General features: G+C 46.8%; 1 protein-coding gene across 1 annotated transcript; it reads right to left on the bottom strand.

The window, feature by feature from the left end:
• Positions 1–398: 398 nt before the first annotated feature.
• On the bottom strand, positions 399–27,163 carry LOC140212993 (scoloptoxin SSD14-like). Its single transcript, XM_072284141.1, has 12 exons — positions 26,964–27,163; positions 24,093–24,215; positions 20,890–20,984; positions 19,217–19,403; positions 17,843–17,997; positions 14,324–14,461; positions 13,464–13,603; positions 11,397–11,590; positions 9,825–9,942; positions 7,419–7,541; positions 3,758–3,871; positions 399–1,294 (listed from the first exon to the last, which is right to left on the bottom strand). The coding sequence occupies exons 1-12, from the start codon at positions 27,161–27,163 to the stop codon at positions 1,124–1,126; spliced, it is 1,758 nt and encodes a 585-aa protein (XP_072140242.1). The 3' UTR covers positions 399–1,123.
• Positions 27,164–27,167: the final 4 nt, after the last annotated feature.

Below are 27,167 nucleotides of genomic sequence, written 5' to 3' on the forward strand. Positions count from 1 at the left end.
TCACTTGAGAGAGCTCACAATGCCACGCTAGATACACATCAAACTAAATCTGGTGCTCATCAGGAGTCGCAAGCCTACAAATGCGCAGTATGTTGCAGAAAATCGTCACGTTTGCTTGGCTATCAGTGTTCAGCATCAGTATATCAGTGCATAAGTGTTTTAATTGGTCGGATAACAAGTGAATAAGCTTGCATAATCCAGCTGCGGGAAAGGCTTGTCTAATGCGCCTGTTCCCGTTTAGTTCATTATTTGCTGTGACACCAAGATACTTGTGTTTACTTAGTTTTGTTAGTAGATGGGTTGCGAGGATATACGGTAGCGATAGTACAATATTTTGTTAGGTTCGTCAGTGATTGAATGAATAACTGTTCACTGAATGAATTAATGGTCTTATTAGGTCGCGACAGTATATATGCAACTTGGTTTAGCATTTAATTTGAGCCATTAGCATAAAATCTAGTAACGACTCAATTAAACTAGCCACAATTCAACAAACTCAAACGCATCAAAGCTTCATGGTGCAGGATATAGATTAAATACAAACAAACAAACAAGCGAACAATTACACTAGGGAAATTGTTTTCAAATATATTCGCACTAAAAGGATTCGAAGGCACATAGAATATATGACGTACGTAACAGCGCAATAACAGTGTAATATCAATGATTGGATGGAACAAAAGACGTGTTAGGGTAAATAAAATAAAGGGATGTGAAAGCGCTATACCAAATTGGCAAAAAACTGTTATATTAGATCCAACACTTCAGGGCGCCTAAAATGTCCTTCCCGTTATCGCAAGCTGAATACAATTCCCTATATTAGTTCCAGTGCAATTCTAATGTACGTTTACCGTAAATGTTACGCAGTGGTATAAGGTTTAAATTGCTTTGAGCTGGGCTGTGAGTGTTTCTGGGTTGTCTAAGCAGGATGTCAGAAGTTGATAGGTTGTGATGTTAACTTGATGACAACGAACAAACGCTCAAATTGTTCGAGGTGAAGTTTCTCAATGTCAACGATGCAGAGAGCGTCGCGCATGCGCTTTCGTTGCCGTCCACACACGGCGCTACGTTCGCTGTCGTCACGCACGGCACCGAAAGTGACGAACAATGTGGTGTGTTGGGGTCACTCTCCGTCCACGAAGTTGTTGGTCTGTCGCCGGAAGTCGTAGGTAGCGTAGATGCGGTCGCCGCTCCTGCTTTCGCCGAAGCGGCGTGCCATGGCCATGACGTCGTTGGGCCACGTGTCCTGGACCTCCGTCTTGTGGCCGAGGAACTTGAGCGTATCCACAATCTCCTGCGTGTGTTTGTGGAGTAGCGAATGGCAGTAGATTCAATGATAATGACGACGATGATTTGTTGGTATTCTCTGTGAAACGATGCGGTCGTCTAGCCTGCTTGAGTGAATGTATGCTAAACATATGCTTTTCACACCAGCATTTTTGTATTCATCTCCCTAATCTTTTCTTCTTCTTCTCCAAGCCTCGTTCTGCTAGCTCTGCCTGTAAGGGATCCAGTCGTATCAATCTCTTCCCCGATTCTTTTCCACCAATACTCTAGACGTATCTTGCCTTTGTTGACAGCTAACCGGTTGATCCTTCAGTCCACTTTAAATCCATGCGCTTCTGGAAAGTGTACGTTACCTACAGGCTGAGCTCACTGGCTGAATTTCGCATTCCCTCAGGATGTGCTGGTGGTCTCCGTATTTTTGCTGCGAATATTTGATCCGGTATGTCTTTGTGCTTGGGCAACCAGCTGGATCCTCAAATGGCAAGGTACTGCCCTGCGTGTTGTCATACAGATTTACCCCTTCCCGTTCTTGTAAGTCATCATGGTACTTTTTGTTTCTGTTCTATTTGAATTCAATTAGCTGTCTGTTTCTCTCACCTTCTTTTTGGTGACTCCTCGACGTGTACTTACACTTTCAATTACCTTGTACTTGGCTGCCAACTTTCTTCTTACCTCGTTCTGTGTCCATGCTTTTCATGTACAGATACTTGTGCGCTTTAGCCGCCCATTCGTTTTCAAGCGTGCTCCCGAGTCTTCCTTCAAAACAAATTTCGCTTTGCGCTTCTCCGACTTACAAAGAGGTCCAACCTATGTTACCCTGCACTGCATCATTAGCCTCATTTGTGATTTTACCGTGTGCCCCGACAGCCAACCGGCCTACCGATCTTTGGTTAACTTGAAACCCCGACAAGATATATCATATTTTATGCGCACAATGACTATTGCGAACGCTAGCACTAGCACTATTACTCCTTTCCAGATTCCACGCACGAGCGCATATTTATTGTGGCCCCAAGGTGCTTCACGTTTCATTATTGCTGCATTCTGCTTCCCCTTTATTTTTCATATTATCTTGGTGGGTGCTTAAGTAAGCCTTTCCTTCGTTTATGCATACGCCGATGTACTTATATTGCTTGGCTATGCGTATGACTCGCCGTTGAATTGATTGATGACAGCATTGCAAGTTAAAAAATGAAACTGGTCACTCGTCCGGATTGTTGCTCCACCTTGTAAGAAAGCCATCGCAGGTTCAGGAGGCAAGTACCGTTATTCGGCGAGGTGGACGAATCGAGCTAGTTGGTTAGCGTTCAGACTAATTACCAGCGCAAGAACGAACTTAACAGGAAGCTTTAGCTTGGCCCGTTTGATCTAAACAAACGGGAACGGAGGCATCGTTTCTTTTTTAGCCACGACACCAATTTTTGATGAAGTTTTGTTGCATTGTAATATATAAAGTTCGAATATAGCGAGTGCACTCACTAGAATGTTGATTTAGCCGTCAATATTGTTTTCTTTTTTCGATATTGCTGAAATGAAGATTCAGGAAAACCGAAGCATCAAGCTTACAACTCTTTGATTCTGTAGTAATACGTATAACGATACGACGATTCCGTAAGTTACACATACTGATACATGACTATTGCACGCCCCTCTAAAATACACCACGGATTTGTGACAAATATACTTGCATAACTTGCGGAAAATTGCTACACACAGGTATACATGCAACCTGTAAACTGATAAAACATATTTGTGCGCTTTGGATGCTACATCAGATGCAGCTAACAAAACTGCCATACCTGTCTTTTGCGCAGAATTACGGATTTCTAAGCATCGCGCGCTACAATCGTTTTGAAACTTGCCGATTTTCGTTAATTTTCACAAAAATCTATAAGGCCCCGAAGCAAAATTCCGCTTCCTACAGTCGGTGAAACGCATCTTGCTCTCGTAATCTGCAGCAAATTTCATTGAAATCGGTTCTTCGGTTGACCATCGAGAGAAAGTCTGCGTTTTACGTGAATTTGAATATCGAAATCGGCATTGACCCCGATCTAAAGCTTTCCTCTTACGAACCAACACAACACAACACCGGACAAGTTCTAGTATTGCACAGTGGACTTGCTATTTAAAAAAAAAGATGTGGGGTTTTACGTGCCAAAACAACTTTCTGATTATGAGGCACGCCGTAGTGGAGGACTCCGGAAATTTCGACCACCTGGGGTTCTTTAACCTGCACCTAAATCTAAGCACACGGCTGTTTTCGCATTTCGCCCCCATCGAAATGCGGCCGCCGTGGCCGGGATTCGATCGCGCGATCTCGTGCTCAGCAGCCCAACACCATAGCCACTAAGCAACCACGGCGGGTGGACTTGCTATCGAACAGTTTCTTGTTGCCTAGGAAGCTTTGCCATGCAGGACCACGTGGTTCTTCGGTCGGTAGAGTTCGGGAAAGTTAGCGTTAAATACTCACGCGACTGACGGTGCTCTCTGCGTACAGCGTGTCCGGTATGAACTGGTGGTGCACACGCCCCCAGTCGGACGCTCTCTTCACCGTCTGGTCCATCCACAGCACACGCATCACCACCTAAGAGGTCGCGGGCGAAAAAAAAAAAATTACCCCACACACCCCATTGCATTCCATTAGAAGTGTTGTTACCTTAAGGGGAAGCTTTAGCTCCCAGGCTCCTATGGGTGCCTTGCACCCATAGGAGCCTGGGAGCTAAAGAAATCGACGGGCTCGATTTCTCCTTTCCCACGTGCGCGTGGGAAAGGAGAAATCGTTTTTGTTGGCAACCACTAACTTGGTAAGGGTCGTTGTATGTAAAAGAAAATGTTAAAATCTAGTGACCGTTGGAAGCGGACTATCGATTTGGGCCTCCGATATTTTTATAAAAAATTGTCGTACATGACAAATCTTCAGAAAACGAAGCTATCGAGTTTACAATTCTTTAACTTCAGCAATGAAAAGCGATATCACAATTCTGTCAATTGCATCTAATAGCACAGCTAAAGCGGACAAAATGCATGTATTATGCATCACTGTGCGATATATCGTTCTTATGTGAGTATGACTTTTGCAAAAGCCTTGTAAAGATTGTAACAAATTGCGAAAGCAGTAAATTTAAGCGAAACATACGGTAAAAGCAAAGTATGTACGGCTACGGGTAGTTGGCGTCATGCCAGCCGATGTCGTGCCGCCGATAGGATTGCATTACGGCTCCCTAACGACGGGGATGCAGTCACGCTTGGACTGAAACCCGAACGCCAAAAAACGAAACAATCGCAAAAGACGCGTTTCCCTCTCTGTTCGGCTGCATCGTGCATGCATGTGCATGTGTGCCTACGTGCGCGGATGCATCTGTATCCGACGGGCTCGGTGCCCTGCGTGTTCTTGTTCTTCACACATGAACGCTGTTAGAAGAACAATAACAGCACCATGGAGGACTTTATTAAGGAGTCAGTATAAAGACCCGGTGTGCTGAAGAAAAATCGTTGCTAATTATTCGTACCGCTTTAACCTAGCCTATATGTTCGGTTCGAGGAACGGTTTACTCAAAAAGTGAACGCGTTTTTGTTTGAGGGTCGCTTATTATAGATAAACCAGCGCAACCTTTCCACATGTGCATGTGCTGACGTCAACGGGTAGTTGAACCTTTTGGCGGCATCACATGACCAAATACACAGCACAATATGAAAGGCCGGTCGGAGTAGAGAAAAAAAAATAATAAACGACCCTAATACGATAGGTATTAATTTAAAGAATAGGCTGAAACTTGTGACGTGCTGACGTACCGGCGCAATGGCTTTCGTGCAAAATTCAACGAATCAAACTTCGTCAATCAATCAATCAATCAATCAATCAATCAATCAATCAATCAATCAATCAATCAATCAATCAATCAATCAATCAATCAATCAATCAATCAATCAATCAATCAATCAATCGTTTCATTTCCTTTTCAGTAGGAGGAGGCGGCACTAAAAGCAATGAGAACAGCTTGACGATGGTCCCTGTCCCCTTTGTTTGGCATACACAGCAAATGGCATAGCACACGTTACGTGTGTTCTGTACGTTTAACAAAAATAACAATTAAAGAAAACACGCAATAAAAGTGGCACGTATGCCGGCACTTGCCAAGTACACTTGGGAAGGTAAACGGTCGATTATTAGAGGAGAAACCTTCGTTTGCTCCTCTAATAATCAACCCATTACCGCGAAATGAGAGAAAATTGAATTGAGTTTTGAAACGACACTACGTAAGTTTTAACTGAAATTCCCTGACTGCGAAGCTGAGAAAGTCGTATGGGTTATATTTTGTACCTTCGCGCTACAGTTGGGTGGATGACACTTTCTTTTCCTTTCAAGAACCGTCTTATACCTTGCGAGATTCCCCACAAGCGATTTGCCATATTTGATATTAACTGGCTTATAGTGTTTCTTTTTGTTTTTAAAGGGCCCTCAAGAATGCGTTTTATCGAAGTCGAGAAATGCATTTGATGTTAAACTAGATTATCTTAGAAACACTTTGCAGCAAAAAAGTAAAATTATATTATGGAGTTTTACGTGCCAAAACCACTTTCTGATTATGAGGCACGCCGTAGTGGAGGACTCCGGAAATTTCGACCACCTGGGGTTCCTTAACGTGCACCTAAATCTAAGCACACGGGTGTTTTCGCATTTCGCCCCCATCGACATGCGGCCGCCGTGGCCGGGATTCGATCCCGCGACCTCGTGCTCAGCAGCCCAACACCATAGCCACTGCGCAACCACTGCGGGTGCCAAAAAAAAAGTACTTCAAAGCGTTCAGCAGAAGCGGAGTCAGTGGCAATCGCAGATCGTCTTTCATCCCCTTCGCGGTCTTCCCGCTCCTTCTTCAATAGAGAGTTTTAGCAGACCTGTTTGCTCACGCTCCGCTCCGCACACATTTCACGCGCACCTGTGGCTGCATAGAATGCATTGATTTCGCTTATCTAGCAAGTGCGTCTCCCAGAGACGCCAGTGACGTGCTCGCAGCTTGGCTGTAAAACGACTTTAGAAAGCAACTAGACGCACCCCGACGCTCGGCTAAATCGGGCTCCTATCGGAACGTGGTCAGCGTTCTACGTTCCGCTGCCGCTATATATGTGCGCTGTAGCGTGCTGCTGAGCGGCTGTGTGCAAATTGTTATGCTACGCCGGTTTGAGCGGAGCGGGCCGCTCCGCTAAAGCTCTCTATTGCCTTGCAATGCGAAGGCTACGGCGGAGCGGATCGTGCCCACAACACTCCGCCTATCGAGTGTCACCGTGGCGAGCAGTTCAAGCTTGACTTTGGATGTCCACGTATACGCTCCACTAGAGTTAAAACTCGATCCAACGAAACCCGATTTTACGAAGTTCCCGATCTAACGAAGAAATTTCCATTCCACGGCGGCAAACATCCAAAAGGGTCAGTGTTGTCATCAACCCGAATTAACTAAACTAGCTTGCATTAAACCATATTTAACGAAGCTTTTCCAGAAAGAAATGAGTGAAAAAAGCTGCGATTTCTTTCTAATTCTGACGCAAATGGGTTTTTCTTCAAACGTGCGCTCTAACGCTATCGCGTTAAAACATCTAGGCACCCTAGTCACGGCCCTAGCTTTATTTTTACGTAACTGCACGCCGCACCTATGCACGTAACAACGGACTCGGCAGTCGTTAGCATTCTTACGTACCAGATGGCGCTAGGGGCGGCGGTGGTACTGTGGTATACCTTTCTTGACTGATGTCAGCTATTGGCCCATAGCAGCCGCGTATGAGAAATCTGCTGTATATATATTGCGAGATAAAGCAGCCCGAAAACAGCGAAGAAAAGGTTTCTGTTGAAAAGGCATTGTTTGAGAAAAAGGTTGACTTCCCGCTCCGCGCTTGCGATCTCCAAGCGCCGCGCACGACTGCCAAATTTGGCCGAGATGAGGAAGGAAAGCGACGAGACAAGAGGATCACTCGTCCTGTCGTTTTTCCTCTCGTTTCCTCTTCCTCACCCTATTAGAGCCATCGCGCTTTCACTTTGTGACGACACGTCCAAACGTTCTGCTGGGAAAAAAGAATGCATCCGTTGTACCGATACACGTGCATGCATGACTCCCGGAAAACATCACAAAGTCGTGTACCTGGGCTATGCCAGAAATGATTCGTCCTCCGCCGCTACCGGAGAGGGCCATGGCGACTCCGTACCCGTCTCGTAGCACCAGCGACGGAGTCATCGTAGACAGAGGCCTGTGCCCGGGGGAGACCTACGCATACGTGTCATGGCAACGCGTACGCATGCTCATCAAGATCGAAGAGAGTTATGGGATAAAATAGAAACGGCGCGACACAGAACGAGCGAGTGAAGGGCACAGGACGGAGCGCTGAGTAGCAACCAGATGCTTTATTTGCAGAAGCAGCATGTAAACACATCATCGAAGGGGACATGATAGAAAGCAGAAAAAAAAGAGGATAAGCGTTAGGAACGGAGATAATCCAGTTCTTTTCCAAGAATTCCAGCTATCGTTGGAATTATATGTGAATTATTGTAAACGTTCACACACTGTGTACTGTACTACTGCCTTGTCTGGTATTTTGGGTCACGCCAAGCTACGTATGTAGCCTTTAACCCAAAATGGCCATCCAGTATGTAAACTGGAAAATAAAATTGATTTGATTTGATTTTGTTGATAGCGTGAGGGACGCAGAACGGACGCGTGCGTCGCCCCTCTTGAATATGCAAAAGGCATCAAAGATTTCCAGCGCGCGCTGTTCCCTATCGTAATTATATCTATATCGCGGGAATGCTTTCGCATTCCCACACGTAAGCAGTCTAAAGTATGTCTGGCGAATTTTTTTCATCAGCGCGTTCTTCATACTTATTAGTTACTGGTGTGTAAGGAACGTGAAAACCCCTTTAGCTTTTTTAAATTCCCGCAGAACTTTCCACGACTAACGTCGACATTAATGCTGTAAGTATCGAAGCAATGTGGCGACACACCGTATTGGCACCTCAGACACACGAAGCGGCGATTCCGCAGCTAATAACCCCAATTCCAAGTGACACCACGACACAATATTTCTCGTTGGAATCGCTGCACTCCATTTGAAACTCCGAGTTGTCGAACTAGTATCCTGGCAGCAACGTCGTTCCAATGGCTATCCATGAAGCGGCCGTGCTCGATGCGAAAGTGTCTGTTGCGGATGGGGCACTATCACTTCAATATATTGAGGGCTCCAGAAGCCTTGTGCCACATTGGCACATCCATTCTGGTGGATTTGCCAAGAACGGACACAAACCAGTGTCACGTACGCGTTGCTGGAAGCTGTCTCCTAGGCCAGGAGCAAGTTGTCTATTTAGACCACATACCCAGTGGTGCATGTTGACCGCTCGGCAATGTGGCAGCCAGTACATACTTAGTGGCCCGAGCTAGTGGACAACAACGGTCATCGGCTTAGACAGGTTGATACATACCGCAAGGCTAGTAACGTTCCCAAAGAATGTTAATCGCATAAGCATACCGCGGTTGCATGCAGCATGTACACGCACATCAATGAAATCATCGCCTCCTTGTCGTAAAAACTGCCTTTTTTCATGTCTAAACACACACACCGAGAGAGGGAGAGTGACAACGAAAGAGAGAGATACCGCGAGAGCGACAGAAACTTTACTTCACGGCTCTTAGTTCGTGTCATCGATGCTGAAGTCCACCTTATCACACATCTTGTTCTGGAGTCCATTTGTTTGGATCTAGTAAAGTGTTTGGTGTGGGCTACAAGCAGTGGCCATAGCGATGAGCGGAGTTCTTGCGGTGGAGCGGTCCAGCTCTCCCAGATGTAGGGAAGGCAGGGAGGGACGTTCTAGACAGTTAAAAAAATAGTGCAGAGAATACAGTCCTCTGCGCCATTCCCAGTAAGCATGCAGTTCGCCGGGGTGTTTTCCACACACGCCGGTGTGCCGAGTCTGTTCGCATTGTGGTGTTGGACAGCGTCGTTGGGCATTATAAGTGCTTGTGCCCCCGCAGATTAGTGCAGCGTCCTCGATAGCTTGTGTTTGAGATGGGGATGGTAAGGGGAGTCGGTTGTGTTTGTATTCCTTGAGCCGATTACGGCGTTGTTTTTCGCAGCTCAGCTCTGACACTTCTAGGGGCAATATGTCTCGGGCCCCTAAATGGGGTTGCTCTGTCTTAAGAGAGGATCGTGAGCTACGACACGAGCTAGCAGACCGCCATCTAGGAGAGAGTGTGTCATCGTGTCTCTAGGTCGGCGTCTTAATGCTACATCGTGGATTTCCTTGGTAGCAGCTTGGGCGGTATACATTCGAAACGCAGGCGATTCTCGTCTGTCTGGGACGACACAGTGGTCTAAATCGAATGAGAGTCAACCTCCACGGAAGCTGACGGCGAGAATATGATGAGCGCGCCTTCAACACAGTTCCGCAAGCATCGGAATTCACATCCGGCGTCAATTCCTTCAGTAATCGCTACAGAATTAATTTCCAGAAAAAAGAAAAGACATGCACAATACAGCGCGAGAGTTCGCTTTCGTACCTGGTTGCGCAGCGACTTTGACAGGTTGTACTGGTCGAGTTCGTACGGCAGGTCAAAGTTTCGGATGACGTCGTTGAATATGACGCCGGTGCTTCGAGACAGCACCATCGAGCCGAACCTGTGTTTTGAGAAATGAGAACAAATTGCGGGGTTTGAGGTTCAGGAAACCCTACTCTACAGTGTCGCTAACTTTCAGAGGAAGTTGCCAAGCTTAGCGAGTTTTTAGTAACCCGAGCGAGCCTCATTGGCCAATTTCCTAATGTTAGAGACATTTTTTTTCACTGATTTATTCAGTGACGTAGATAGCCAGTAGATTGTTGTAATTTCCTCGAGGGATTTTGGCTTTATATGTTCAGTGTCTCGGTCCCGTTCTACCTTAAAAGGTAGCTTGAGGGGTGGCTTCACTTCGGGGGCTCAAATCTAGATGTTTGGGAACGGAGAAATCATTTTGATCGGCAATCGCTGAACCTAATGGGATGAGGTTCGTTGCACTCAAAAGAAAAAAAAAAGTTGAATTACATCACGGGGTTTTACGGGCCAAAACCACGATCTGACTATGAGGCACGCCGCAGTGAGGGACTCCGGAATAATTTGGACCACCTAGAATTCTTTAACGTGTACTCAAATCTAAGTACACGGGTGTTTTTGCATTTCGCCCCCAGGGAATTGAACTGAATTGGAAAGTTGATTTGCTCCACTCGACGGAAAGGAACTCGGACGAAAAGCTGCTAACAACGGTACTGCAAAAGTCATCTAGCACAGTGAGGCCGGGGACGCACAATAAGAAAGAATTGACTGCGCAACAATTATGCAATCTTACACTAAGTGCAGAATGCTATAAAGCAACAGCATCATAGAAAATGGGATTCTTTTTCTCGTAGGCGTCGTGAGAACCCTTACGCTCGTAGTGGGGGAAGAACAACTACTAATACCGGTGTCACACATACACTTCTGATAGCGATCGGGGCCAATCAGGATCGGATTTCTTGATTGCGATCAACAATGCTCGCTGCTACACGGTCCTAGCGATCCGGATCGAGTTGTTATCGTCTGCTGATCGTCAGCAACTCCCAGAACTGCGCAATGTAATGGCTACAAATTCAGATTTGCAAAATGTGGCTAAATTCGGACAATATTTCAATGTTACCGCTTATTATATTGCTGGTAAAATATTTTTAAAGTGTTTTTTTTTATTGAGCAGCCTTCACTTCTTGTTTTTAACGTTTTCTGAATACTGCGCTAGAGGGCGCGGACGTCAACCTGCGATCGCGATGAAGGGGCCTGATCGCGATCGCCCAGATCCGGATCCCGCAGGATCGCGATCGCAAATGACCCTGTAGCAACACCCGATCCGGATCGAGCTCGATCCGGATCGGCCGCGATCGCGATCAGAAGTGCACGTGCGACACGGGTATGAGGTATACAGTTTCACTAACGATATTGGGAAGGCGCGCAGACACTATTGCGACGCGAGAACAAGCAGCCTGGACAGAGTCGCATCTCAACTGAAGCGATTTCGTTATAACGGCATTTCGCAACAGCGCGAGTGCCGCGCACATGTATAAAACTCACCACGAGTTAAGTGACGAGGAAACCACAATGGCGTCCCCGTCTTGTGCGAGGAATCCGAAGTGGGCGGTGCCCGCGCCCAACGAGCCGTGGAAGGGCGATCCGTAGTAGCCGGACTCCGACGAGGGACCCATTCGACTGTCGATTATGCGCGCTATCGTGGCGACGGTCTCAACTGACGTCGCCTTGGCCACAATCTGTGACGGGGACGGTATTAAATACGCACATTTTTGGTTTACTGACATCGAGAGCGGAAGCGGAAGCGACGTTACGGAATTGGCCCTCGCAGAAATTAATTTAGGCACTCCACATGCAAATGCCCAGGGACACGTTCTCGCGATGTGTGTAAGCACTCGTGTTTACGACGAAAACATGGCACCAAATAGATTAAAGCGCTTGCAAAGTGTTGCGTAGATTTCGGGTAGTTTGTTAACGCGTCCACAAGACCTCGAGTATAACCTAGAAGTGTACTGGGTGTGTAGTGAAACGCTTCAATAGGCCTAGGGCGTAGCGAATGAGTCACATTTTGGTGTAGCCGGCGCGGCGGACAGAAGCGTGCGTCAGACGTGTCGAAGAGTATACGCAAATGGACGATATGAAAAAAACCTGCAAGCGCTTCGGCACACACCTAGTTTGACCTAACCAAGAAGGGGAAGGACCACGGGCTATACTCTATCTCACAAGTCACCTGCAACACTGCGGAAGCTGCTGGACTCTTTAGCCAATGGAAAGGCCGAATGCATCTCGGGATGTGTTCATCCGCGCCAGGTCGTCTGCTCACCGCTACAGCAATTCGCGGTGTACAACGTGCATGCGCAAAGGTCCTAACATGTCACACTATCGCTGTAACCTATCATGTACCAAGAAAAAGAAACTCTGTAATCCCGCCAATAATAAGACGTTTACGCCGGGAACTACATTCCGCTGCCCAAGGATATTATCCGTGTGCCATCGGCAGTGCTGCAAACTACTCGTGAGATGGCGTACAGAAACGTAATTTTACTATATCGTATGTCAACATCCGGGTTGGTGACGCCATGCCTGTTCCCTCGCCCCGCCTCCCCCTCTCCGTTCCCCGCACCGCTGAAGCTTGGAAAACGCTTGTCTCGGCTTTAACAGCGCAGCCAATGAAAAGACCGCCATCTTGGTTAGTGCAAGTGAGATGTGTGGGAAAATCTGTCTATGGTAATTTTTCGAATTGGCTTGTACATAGTAAAAGTGCATAAAGGTCACCACGTCTAGCGAAGCATTGGCATCACGTATGAAGTACAGAGAAGCGTTTTGTAAAGACTCAAGTAGATTTCGGCTATAATTAGACCCGTGCACTCCTAAACAAATGTACATCCTTTGGGGTGTACAATTGCCGGACAACAATATTCATCATCTGTCTTGCTTGCGCTTCCTTTCTCGAAAACGTTGCGCTCGATACTTTCCTGTCGAGAATGCTCCGTCATGCTGATAACGCGCATGCCGATCGTGACTTGGAAGTACCGGGCTCCCAGCGTTAAAGTAAAGGATCGGAATGCGGACAATACAGACGATGATTATTGTTGTGCGACAAGATACGACTCAAAAGGTGTAATTTTGCTTAAGTGTGTATACGACTTGCGAAGTGTGTGAGAACTTCGTCACGCAACCTTGCCGTCGTGGACGTACGGGTCGCTCGTAAAGCCCCTTAAACTTCGTAAAGTAGTGCCACGCTTTGAAGACTGCCGCCTCCTCCTCGCGCGCTCTGGCCGAGGCCGACGCCGCATCGCTATTGGCCTAATAGCATCACGTGGGCCCTCGCGCCTTGCTTCAGCGCCATTTGTGCTAGAGAACCGTCTACGAAGTGGTGAGGAGCGTATGTTGGCGCCGTTACTACAGCCACTGTACCGTTGCTACGTTCAAGCAGCGTAGGTGGCGCCACGGTCGAGGAGGGCGCGTGAAAGAGAGGAGAAGCGAGGAGTGAAGGCGGAGGAGGAGAGTGTCGCTACTTTACGAAGTTTAAGGGTTTTTAGTCGCTCAAGTTTGCGCATACATCCGCGAGGCCTAGCTTATTTCTTTAAATTTACTCTTCGTTTGTCGTACCCCGTCCATATCGACGAACCGCGGGTCGGCGAGCACGTTGCGCCGGCTGAAGGCGAACTTGAGCGACTCGACGAACCGATGCGCCGTCGTGCTGTCGTCGTGCAGCGAGCCGTCCGGGAGCACGAAGCGGCCCATCGTGCCTGCGACAAAGGTGGGGGGGGGATGAACCACGATATTGAACGTCGCGTGCGGAGAGGCACTGGATGCATCCGCACCGCGTTCTGAACTTTTGATCGAACGCTATCACGGGGTAATTAGCGCCACAGAGTTTCCTATTAAAAAAAAATTGCCTGGGCGTGTTACTTTCGCATTTCGGCGTTTCAGATATGCCGCTGGAATCGCGGGAAGTATACGCACGCATGTGGCTTAACTTCGTGCTTGCGGCTTCAAGCGCCCTCGTATAGCGTTATCTGTCACATTTTAGACCTTCCTAACTTTTCCATAAATCATAGTTTGATATTTTTTTTCTAAACGAATGAAGGTAACAAAGTTCCTGCGGGCATGCAGTGAACATTCCATAACTGAGGTTTCTAGCGCACGAAAAGGGACGAAAGACAGTAGCAAGACGCGGACACAGCGCTACGTCGTAGCGCTGTGTCCTCGTCTTGCCACTGTCTTCATCCCTTTTCGTGCGCTAAAAACCTCAGTTATGGAATACCAACACGCCCTAACCTACGCTCTTTCAAGGAACATTCCTAATTGTAGCATTTTAAGCGCATGTTTTTTTTAGAATTCCAGGTCAATTCATGAACACTAGCACGCAATGGCAAATCAACGCTTCCAACTGCAGCAATGTGCTTATAGACAAATGTGGCTGCAGAAATTTAACTTGGCCGTGCGCAGGCGCAGTGAGTGCTCACCGAGCACCAGTCCCAGGTAGAGACCACCAGCAGGTGGCCTGGGCGCAAGCAACGTGTGACCCATGGGCAGCGCGAATGCAACAGGCGTTGTGACGTTGGTCCGATAGGAGGCCAGGTCCTCCTCCGTCAGCAAGCCGCCTGCACAAATGCGAGCGGAGCGCACTTGTTAATAAGAGACACCCTAAACAGCGGTCAGTTTTAATAGTCAGTTAGCTCTGGGACAGAAGTACTTCACGCTGTTTTAATTCTTTCGCGTGAAGAGGTTGAATGCTCTAGTGGAGAAAACGAAATTTAAACTTTCCTCCCCATCCAAACGGGCCATATATGACCCTGTACTATAATTTTGTTGGTCATATGGGTTTATAGGGTAACATACAGATTTTGGTACAGGATCCTGTACGTTCATATAGAACTATGGATGCAACACATATGAGGCATACGGGGTTATAAAGGGATGCTTTCTTTGCCTCTTCTTCCGACTTTCCGGGCGCTGCTGTAGTTTCTTGGAACACCACCAGGTGGCGTTCGCCTCCGCGCCTCCCGGCCGCCGCCGCCGCCGCGACAGCGTTGCAGTTTGTGCCTATGGCACGTGCTGTGCTTGCTTTCCTATGCGACAAAAATGCATTTGCTGGGCTGTGGAGGTAGCGTGTTGGGCTCTGATAGTGTAAACATTATAATCGTCCATCGCCTGAAGAGAGGGCATGGAGCTGGTGTCGCAACAGCGTGCTGGCCACCTGTGCAGGAGGAGCACTCAAACACGCGCCATCAAAATGGCTCCAAAGAGTGCACTCAGCGTCGAGGGCACCCAGGCCCTAAAGAAGCATCGCGCGGAAGAAGAGCGTCTTTGCTACCCACCGAAACGTAGCTCAGACCGAGAATGTGTGCAATACGATGTATAGGCTACATACAATTATGTTGAATTAAGTACAGCCCCTAATTTAATTAAAGTTTAACTCTTCTTCCGCGGTGCAATGTGCCATGTGAGGCAATGATAATGCTTAACCCTCTTGGACATTATGAACAATGACGCACAACACCTCAAGCAAACACGTCTCCATGTGTGTTCTGTGTACTACGCAGACAAACAGCAGTGGTGCACGCAAGGTAACGTGTTAACATCAACTCTACACTCTCGGATTGAACTAAACGCTAAAGAAATTACATATTCGCCGCCAACATTCACCGCCAACATCACCGCTAATCATACTCAATCAAAGCAAACACCATATACAAAGCTTCGCTTACATCGATTCCCACAGTGCGTGGGATCCGCCGATATTTCTTTCTCTTAATAGTGCTATAGAGGGGACCGTAATACAGCAAAATTTATTGTAGACTAGATGAACAAAGAAAATGGCGACCTACAAGTACAGCAAGATGAAAATTTGCCACGAATTGGTTCAACTGCGTTTCTTTTATGCAACAATGCGAGAAGACACGATACGAAAAACGAAGGTGATAGGAGACAGACGCTCAATCGGGAAATAAGTTTTATTCGTGCGAAATCAGGTATCTTATGCACACACCACATTTACGAGGTAGAAACCTACACACTTGCAGAAGCAATAGCACGTACGTGTCACTACCTAGTACCCTCCTCCCGACGAGCTATCACAGTATGAGGGTTCTTTTCAGGACAGTGATAGTCGGTGAGGCGGGATAGTTGATGCGGATCACATCGCACGCAAAGGTGCTGACTGTGTTAGCCAGGTTTCCATATCATTCCCGCAAAAGGAACTTGCACATCTAAGTTTGCGTGGAATCGACGACTGAAGACAGTATAATTGGACGCAATAAACCTGTTCGAGAAAGAAGTGTTGAATAATCTGAATATAGGTCAACTATAAGTTAAAGTGACTATTTGTCGCCGCCCCCATTCAAAGGGGGTGAAGTCAGAAATAATAATCATCGATTATCATCATGAACTTGGACCGTAAGCCCTTGCTGTTTCTGACGGAGGAACGGCTAAATCGGCATTTTTTTTTAAGTCTAAGCAAATCGCAGGCGTTTTGAACGAAATTTCATGCGCTCCCGGTTGCGAGCAGGCCATGGCAAAGCCAACTATCCCAAGAAGAAGCTTACACCGAATGTGTTTTACTTCTTATTTATTCATTTATTTTATTCCTTTCTGTTTTGGAGTATTGCTTGAAGAGAGGCGGTAAATTCATGCTGCTAAACTATAGAGCACTTGCACATAAAAAGCAAGCTAATAAAAACAAACAGGGAAAAAAAAAACCGGATATCTGTGACAGTATTATCTAGACTAGCGAATAAGCAAGTTTACAGAGAACAGGTGAAAATCTCCTACAAAAAACAAAAGTTGCTGGCTCTCCCGTAGTCGAGAGTACATGTAAGCATGAAATGGAAACAGGCAAAGCAGATTAGTTGGAGATGATACTAGCCACAATCTTGAAATGGGTGTAGTGCAGGTTCGCAACAGCACACGCCACCACACCACACCGCATCACGCCGCGCCGCACCACACTACAGTGTGCACTGGTTTATATGGACGCTGCCCAGCTAGAAGAAGAAAACCGGCTGAAGGCGACACGACAGGCAGCGAAATACGTCAGGGAGTCGGAGCACACTGCCCAGCTGCAAGAAGAGAAGCGCCTGAAGGAGGCGCCACGCAGTGTGGCGCCATCTTTCGAGGCGACGCAAAACCCGCGCCGAGGAACTCACGGACCACAGGCGTTCAAAAGAGTACATGCAACTTTGTCTCAGCGCCAAAAATTGAGAATGGAGTATATGGTGCCCAGTATCTGCCTCTTGAACGTCACTATTGAAAATGACAAATGAAGCTTGAGCGTACTGGATGTTACAGCTTGAATGATATTGTGAACAAACACCAGGAATAACTTGGAAGCAACATTCTTTGTAACTTGTTGGGGCAGTAACTAGCGTATGCAATGCGGTCCCGTGGAAAGGGTCGGGGGTTAGAGAACGCATTTTCTCAAGTTTTGACTGGTTGCCTGGATGATCTCGTTTTGTTCTCACCTGGATAAAGACTCTGGCTTGTGGCTCAATTAAGGTCACTTGAAGGTCGCCGACAACGGGAGCTAGAATCCTTTCATGCTCAAAATCAGTGGCGATTTAGCGGCAGATGCGAGAGAAATGCATTAGCATTACGTCGTATTTCCTGGATTAATGATTCGAACCGCGTTCACGAAATTGCAATGCGTTATTCAGGAGCTCATCCCACACACGTCCCCTCTCTTCTAGGAACCAAGTCGAACTTAGGGAGATCCAAGGCAAGCCACCGTCAGTTCATTATACATATATATATATATATATATATATATATATATATATATATATATATATATATATATATATATATATATACATATATATATATATATATATCCCCGCAACAATATATACTCTTCGCAGCTCTCCCTTCCCCTCTCTACCTGTAACACGTGACCGGCTTCCCGCATTTACACACACACGCTTTTTTTCCGCTTTGACACTTCTAATGCTAACACATTAAAACGGTGAAACTGCTCAGCTGCGCACCTTCTGCTCGTAGGTCCCTGGCGAGAACCTCAGCCAGCGGGCCCTCGTAGACGGACGCTTTTCTCTGCGAGAGGCCGTGAAGCGTTGCTGCCAGCGCCCTCTGCACGAGCGTCTCACCTTCCTTCAGTGGTCGTCCGTCTCGCCAGAAGATGTCGCTGCAGGCGCCACAGTGGTTTCACGCGCGGCTCCGCGCTTGCACCATTGCCTTTCCTACAGTTATACTACAGGCAACTATGACGCGGCGACAGTTCAGCCACCATGGGAATGATGGGTAGGACACGGATTTGTTGGATCTCCGCGCTCAGGGCTACAGACGTCCTTGTGACTTCGTTTATTACGCTTTATCTAAGCCCAAATTGGACTAAATTTCAAAGCAATTTGTACTTTTCTTTAATGCAGAAGCTAATAAGACTCTGCAAGCACGCATAATCACTGCTAACTGGAGTGGTTTCGTCTGTCCGTGCGTCCGTGGCATAATGGTTTCAATATCAGGATTTTGCGCTAGAGGCCCTGAGTTCGAATCCTGCCATCGGACAATTTTAGACACGTTTAATTGTGTATAACGCAGTACTTCCTTAAAGAAATCCCTTTGCAAAGGCCCGAAGCCATTTAAAGCAAGAAGGACAAAGTTTAGGCAAATCTATGCTCTACCCCCATCATTCCCACGCTGTCTGAACTGCCCTGCATGAAGCTCCCGCAGGTATTAGCGCTACACTTCCCTCTATTGATCGTACGAAACCCTGTGGCTACCGCAGCAAGGTGCCTTGTAATAAAGAGACGCGGTTGTCTTTAACACGGCGAGTATTCTCAGGATGCTTCGCGCACTTTGAGGGGACTGTGCCTCTAACCGCCTTCCGCGTGCGACAGCGCGCCTATGTTCTAGGAAGGCCACTCCCCAAGCCCCGGTGCAATGTAATACGCCTCCTGTGCGGGCCGAACGGCTGTGCTCTCGCGAGACGTGCTGGCATCCAGTGGGGCATTGAAAGCTAAAAAGGGGTCGCGGAAACATGACGATATACGCCTGTTACCGAACCTCCACAGGTGACTTGTTCAACAAGCTAACCGCCTAAAAGTTAATTACTGCACTATAGCTATGTTATTACTGAAATAATATTTCAGTGTTTGTTTGCACAAGTGTGCTTTGCATGTGCAGAAATAAAGTGGGACAGTTCCTTCCAATTCTCCTTGATGACGAACTGTGCTTCGGCACTACAGGGATCTTGGACCACAAGTGTATCTAACATCGTCCTTCCTTCTTGAAATATATTTCACTTGGATCGGCTTGCATATTTACAAGCTGTCCACCTTGACAGCGTCGTCGCTGTGTCCTAACTTGTTTTAAAGGCTAACTAAGCAATTAGTAAACTGATATACCGCATTGCGCTGGAGCCGATCTCTGGCTTGGACGCGATAATGGCCGCCAGTTCGGGGCTGACGGGAAAGCCGTCGTGCGCCAGAGCTATGGCGTCGACGAAGAGGTTGGCCCAGGGCACGGCCGTGCCGGTCACGTTGAGGATCGTCTCCAGGGCAGCCATCTGTCCCGGCACGCCTACGTACATTGCTGCGCATGCCCGAGAAACGGCGAGGAGGAGGTGGTAGCTAGGACAGCTTCAATAAGCACACACACACGTGTGCATACATACATACACGCATACACATACATACATACATACATACATACTCGCATACTTACACGCATACTTACGCGCATACATGCATGCATGCATACATACATACATACATACATACATACATACATACATACATACATACATACACGCTTACATACATACATACATACATACATACATACACACACACATACACGCATACACACATACATACACACATACATACACACATATACATACACGCATACATACATGCATACATACATACATACATGCATGCATGCATACATACATACACACATACATACATACATACATACACATGCACATATACATACACACATACATACACATACACACCTACACACATACATACACACATACATACACATACACACCTACACACATACATACACACATACATACACATACACACATACACATACATACATACATACATACATACATACATACATACATACATACATACATACACACACACACGCACGCACACACACACACACACACACACATACATACATACATACATACATACATACATACACACACACATAGTGACAGTACATCACAATATGACAGTATGTGACTGTGCGACATGACAGTACTGTCACGCTGTTGCAAGATTAAACCTGTCGTTCCCGTGCTTTTGGCCTTTCCGCTGTCCTCTAAAAAGTTCTGTAGATGAATGTTATACTTTTTTTTCACACTCTTGACACCCGGGTGTGTTTGCCTTGTGATGATCGCCGGCCGTATTTCTTGTTCCTTGCGCCATTCAAAACTGCGAGCGTTTTCCGCGCTGCAATGTATATTTCTGCTAATCATTTTTCTAAACCATGGTAGTACGCCCCCACTACAATAACGCCTTCCCGGTGATGCATCGATATGAATAATTGAACAAGGAGCTGAACTAAAACAAAATGAAAACGGAACAATGAACAGAATACCTAGTAAACTGGGCAATAGTGTGTTGATTCATGTTTGAACGGTATCGCGAAAGCCTAAACAAGAAGAAAGACAGGGTAACGACGGACAAAAGCACGTACTTCCATCTGACCGAAGTTATTGAAGCAAACTAGATTTATAAAGAAAGGTGTTCGCGCTGTACTGTAACATAATTTACACCTTTGAACGAAGGTGTAACAAGGGTGTACATTGGTCTATAACATACATCCTGACATCTTTTTTGGATGTAAGGATGTGATCCACAGGAAATTGTACACCGTCACTTATTTTGAGGGTGTAAATTATTTTACAGTGGACCTTTCCAACTTGAATCCACACAAGAAAAATAATAACACACACACAAAAAAAAAACGAACGTGACCAGCAATTAGAAAAATAGCCTGGACAGCAGCAAACGCGATAATTGCAGTTCCCCGCGACCTGCCCCCTCACCATTGAGCGTGTGGCCACTCCCCTCGTAGGACTTCCAATTGGAAGCCGCCGGGGCCGTTTCGTGGCCGTCAACGACAATGGCCTGCTGGGCTTGCCTGAATCAAACGAAATATTTCTTTGACATATCAGGGTTACAGATTCCACAAGCTCAGACAAAAGAGCCGAACGAAATCGGCTTGACAGGGCTGCTGCCTTCTATATCAGAATTGTACTAAAGCAAGTCCTTATTTTCTTGCTTTGCTTTCTTGTCTATGTATGATCGGTTTGTAGCATTTATTAGAGCAATAGGTTTTCCAGCGCTTAATTATACAGCGCACGGCTGCGAAAGGAAATGTTAACTGTTTTATTTGACCTTTTTTTGTCACAATTCCCTTCTGTTGTCGCATGCTGCTTGTGCCAGTGTCACCGTGTACAGGGATTAGGACTGTGTCAAGCTACTCACGCAACTTGTTTTTTAACATCTTTTTCTATACGTATGTATATTTATGAAAAAAGAAGAAGGCACACGAACACATTGGTGGTGGTACTAAACATACAAAAAGGAAGCAAAACTGGCGACAGGCCAAAACTTACAAGTCTAGAATTTACGAAACTTACAAAACATACGACTATAACTCGGCAATAAAAATTATCATAATTTTGTGAACTGCACCTGGCAAAGCATATAAAACGGAGGGAATCGATGTACTATACCACATTCTGAAATAAAGCACTAATTTAGGAACAGGACCTTTAAAAAAACCCTTCAAAGCATTGTTACTATTTCAGGTGACCTCGAACTTCACATATCAAATTTATCGTCATGAGGTCATCTAACAGATGCAGTCTAAGAATGATGATATTTGATCTTGGCACAGGGCTAAGAGAATTATAAACTTCCTGCTTCTATTATATTGAAAGTAACAAATTTCCGATTTTGTGTAAAAATATGACGCTCAAAATCAATATCTTGAACGTAACTTTCAAATGATTTTCAATTAACCTTCAACTACAATTTAACTTTCTATGCCACATGCAACACGGTTCTTTCATATTAGTCCAGTGGTTGTTACATATAAGCATTTCTGCGTTTTATATGCATTTTAATAGCGAAATTTGAGTTCGCCCCGAGCTAAAGCTTGGTGGCATGAGTGTTTAATATGATCTCTCGCGCTTCTTCTCCATTGTGAACAAGGAACCCGGGCCGGTCCTGAACTATGTTGCCCTTTGGACTACGTTGATTACGTTAACTGCGTTGATTACATTAACTGCGCTGACTACGTAGACTACGCTGGACTATAGGAGCATGGTGCACCCGTTGGGCAGACCCTCCCGCCCCCCTTTTCATTGCGAGCAAGGGACCCGTACACTGGCCCCAAAACGTCAACAACAAGTTTGTTTTCTTTCATCCTCAAAGCGAGTGCTTTTCTTATTTTGAACATATGCATCACCCTCGCCTGACGAGTTTTCGTGGAACATTGGACTTTTGTAAACTCTGCGTCATTTGTATTTCTTGAAGATAACAGAAAGGAAATATATACGATTCTTTGAACGTGCGGATGAAGTACGGTTTGCTAGGGTAAAGTATACTCTTTTCAAGAGGGCCTGACGGCCGCTGAGCTCTATAACTGGATGTTTGTTCTTGTACAAATTTTACAGAATGAAAAAGAAAGCCATGAGACTCCTTGCTGTTAAGAGCGAGCAAGATGTAATGACGAGGAGAACCCACGCTTCTTCTCGTAGATTCTTTTATGTACAAGCACAATACAAATTGTTTAGCTCGTTAACAATGAAGAGGCAGCACGTGTACAGAGACTGCTCGTTCACGGACATTATCAGTAACAAGAATCTTGACGTTTATTCTTCGAGAGAGAAGAGGCGGGTCTAAATTCTTTTTCAGTTACGTGCCGTACCAAGCCAAGAGTGGGCGCCTACCCGTCATTTGTAAATGTATTTTATCTAGGGTTGATCTCTTTTTTTTCTTTAAATCGAAAGAAAGCAAATCAAAATTGGTTTCAGTGGGCACTCTGCAACACTTCTCCATTCCTATCTATTTAGTTATGTAAGTGCTCCAGAGCTGTAGCTTCCGTAATAACACGTTGTTCATTGTAAATCATCATCATCATCATCATTATCACCACCACCACCAACAACAACAAAAACAGTGCCTTATTAGCTCCTTACCCCGCCGCCTTGACACTTTCCATGTGTGTTACACGCACGCTATTTGTGACTTCGATTTTTAAATGCGTAAGCAGGCATTTCTCTGCCGACCCAACGAGGAAACCTGTCCGTCCGAGCCTCTGTCCGTCCGTCTGTCACGTAAGACGAGACGGTATAATAAAGTTAATGTATGAAACAAAAATGAATTCGAAAGGAAAAAAGTTGGCTTTGGTGATTTCTGCACCTACGACCCCCGCTGAGAAGCCGAGTGTTTTACCCACTGGGCTAAACACCCACGCTTGCAGAAGGTGAATATACCTGAACCACATGAATGTGTTGTACCAGCGGTACAAAACAAATGTCAAAGGAGAACAGTTTCTATGAAGGCTATGTTGAAAGATTTGGTGATGGTGGAACAAAATCCATGTCTAGTTCCACATGTAGAGCCGACTTGGCGCATTGTAGACATATAAGGGTCGATAAGGGTCGGATCAAGTCCGATAAGGTTCACAAGGACCGATAATAGGTGATAGGGATCGGATCGATTGCGATGAGGTTGATAAGGACCCATTATCTAGTCTGATAATGGTTGATTACGACCGATAAATGTTTACAGGTGCTTACACTGGCCGGATAACGTTTGAAAAGATCCATAATGACACCGGGATGCGTGGAGATGAACAAGTGGCACAATGCTTGCGCATACTTAGATAGCTCCAGTGGAGTTACTGCGTGAATTTATAAAAAAATTTACCCACACTTCCCGTGCCTCTCTTGAAATAGCGGTATGTTTAAATTTATGAATGAATGGATGGATGGATGAATGAATGACTCACTCAATCGATCTCATTATACAAACCTGTCTCGCTATACAGAATGGCAACTAAGGCTCACGCATGCTGCTAGCATGCTTAGCGCACGATAGCAGTAACGTAATTAGAGCGATAACCCGAAAAAAAATATCGATCGAATCTGTGCAATGCAAAACAACGCACGCGCGGGCTCGCATTTTGCGCGCCGATGCGCGGCGGGCGACCGAACGCGTCATCCACTGGACTGACCCGCTGTAGTAGATGGCGGAGATGCCTCCTCCGATTCCGCAGCGATTGGGCAGGGCGACGCACATGCAGAGGGTCGCGGCTACGGCCACGTCACCCACCGTGCCATTCTGACGCAGGATGTTCCTGCACCCAAGAGGAAGCGGGAGTCATTTTCTTTTTCATGCGTCACATCACTACGGCATTGTGAATAGAACCGATACAGACACAGGACGGAGGGAGACGACAACACAGCCGCCCTGTGTTGTCGTCTCGCTCCGGCCTGTGTCTGTAGTGGTTTTATTCACAATGTCTCACCAGCTGGCCAACAACGTTACCTTGCTAAACATCACTACGGACGACATTTGTTAAGGTCCTTTGAATCTGCGTTACGCGGCACAAGCAATGGTTTTGCTGTTCGCTAATGAAGAAGATCACGACTGCAACGTTGTTGCAGCGTGGTTCGAAGTCATTCGCGGCGTTTGCCGTGACGATATCACGAGTACGGCTTGCTTGCGACGGCGATCGCATGCTCCAGTGCTAAAGCTTAAAACGCGTCCTCGGAAAACAATGTGGCCTGGGGGAAAAATATGCAAATATCAATTTCGTGCGGAGCAGTTTTGTTGGTAGCTCTCAATCTAGCATCGTTAGGGGCTTCTCGAAAGGCGTTAGCACATGCTACGACGTGCTCGTTGCGTCAAGGTGTTCATTGTGCCACCCATTTCTTCGGGCGAGCGTGTGTTTGACAACGGCAAGAAGATGGCGAAGATGACGGTGAAATGCGGATGTTCATGACAGCGACGAAGACATGGCGGCTGTCCCAAAGAAAAATAAAAACTACGGTGGGACGATGGCGGCATGATGGCGGCAGTCAATCAGGCAGGCAGATCACTGAGAGCCGTACTGCATTCAGATAAAGAATGCTCCACATTATATCACGTGGCTGTTAATAGCACACGTACAGCGCATCGAAGGACGCGCCGGGAATTCGGCTGCTCGCGGCTGTCGGTACTCTCGAACAGGCACACATTGGATGCAGCCAATCGACCTCAAGGCGCACCTTGAGCAGCTCACGTGGGCCGGCCCTTGTCTCGGCCTCGTGTCCATGCCTTGTGACAGCCAATGAGCGACGAAAGCCGCCTCAGTGTTCTAGAAAATTGGGGAGGTGGAGCTCGTTTATTGTGCGCGACTAATGTCTTCGTGAGGCTTCCGTTGTGATTAGACAAAACGTCACAGTTTTCCTTATGCATGCTAATGCAGTCAGCGGCACCCGTAACCCGGTAATCTGTAAATACGGACGCGTCATCATGCGGCTATTTTCATATTTCGCGCGCTTTCTTGATCACGCGGAAAAAAGCAATTCCGCTAGACATAGCACACGGAAAACAACTGAATCGGGTGTAACACATTTACTACTTTACTTTTCCATCCAAATTCGCGGCCTGAATTCAGTGATTAAAAGAGTTCGTTAAATAATCTTCTGGTAATTCTATTATGAAAAAAGTCCTCCTGGTATGATGCGTCACTGCTGACAGAATACCACTGGTTGCGTCCTCTTGTATTTTTTATTTCATCTTTAGGAGCGCGGTTATAACATTAGCTGGGACACCCTGTATAGCCGCACTCACAACTGAGCCAGACATGCTTACAACAGTTTCCGAAAGTTTTTGGTGATGTCATCTCTGGGAGTTGTCCGACAAGTCGGATTATCTTTACCCTTGTGTGCTGCTCACTTGAGTCATTTGTAAGGGGATCCGCGGTTAAAAAACAACAGCACACAAACAGGGCAATCACCTACCACCCTTTTCCTCCACGCAAAGCGTCGTACCTGCGGTAGTTTTCTTATGGCATTTTCAACTGGTATCCTCGAGCGCTCAGGCCCCGCTACAAACGTATCGTAACGTACACCAGTTGCACTTTGCTTACAAATAAAATAATACAGAGCAACAACGTGTGCAGTATCCGAGGAGTTCTCCGCTTGTGTCGCATGTGGGTCATCTGCTTTACGCGCTTTCTGGCACAAAGGTTATCCGTAAATGTTTAGGTCCTGCTAGGTCACGATCAAACTGACCAACCCGACGACTGCGAGCCATGATGTCTAACGGATGACGCATTCTAAGAATTAATACAACCCTGTCTGCACGTTACACGCCACCTTGTTTTCATTCGTCGCTTTACGACGACGTGCTGTAACTTGCGCGACACGAAGTTTTATAACGGCGTGTGGTTCAGCACTGCGATTCTCACCCAGTAGTTCCCGCTTTCGAGGCGGACCGTTCTGAGACAAGGCCATCGCTACTGACAAAGGAAAGGTCGAATGAATGAAAGGAACGAATGAAATGAACGCACGAGATCGGGCCGTTTCTCAACTCCATGCTGCTGTTTGCACAGGGAGAAGCAAAAAAAGAAACGGAAGACACTTTGTCGAGACTAAAGTGTGAAACGGCGGAAGCCTGACACCACTGCCGATGGCGATTTGTTGCGTCGGAAACACCACGGAGGCACACAACTCGTACACCACACCCAAGCAGACGGTCGCCACGCGACAGTGACGTCAGGCCACACAGCGCCCAACCGGAAGGCCACCTCAAGCGCCTGATGACAGTGACGTCAGGGCGCACCGTCGAACACACGGCCACCACGCGTGCCGATGTGATGAGTCACCCCGCGCGGCGCCGAACCACCACGACACCCGCACTTGACGACAGTGACGTCACGCACGCGAGCCACTCAGGAGGCGTCCACCTGCGCCTAGCGACAGTGACGTCACGACACAGAGGAGACCAATCAGGAGGCCGGAAAGCTGTGACAGTTTCTGCTAACGGCAGATGACCTTGATATGAGCCATTAAAGGCTTCCGCCTTAAAAGAAGACTCGACCGTGTCCACAACCGACCTGGTAGTGTTGGCACACTCGCGGTGCCCGACGATGCCCCACCGGGAGAAAACGCCCATCACGCTGGGGGACACTGGTGGCTGGCTGTCCTGCTGCCGAGTCTGCAGGGTGCGCGCCAGGTTCAGGATGAGCAGGGACAGGACCACCAGGGCGAACAGGACTGCCGCGGCCGTACGGAGTCGCCGGCCCGCCTGGTCCATTGAG

Source organism: Dermacentor andersoni, chromosome 8, assembly GCF_023375885.2.
Source record: "Dermacentor andersoni chromosome 8, qqDerAnde1_hic_scaffold, whole genome shotgun sequence".
Lineage (NCBI taxonomy): Eukaryota > Metazoa > Arthropoda > Arachnida > Ixodida > Ixodidae > Dermacentor > Dermacentor andersoni.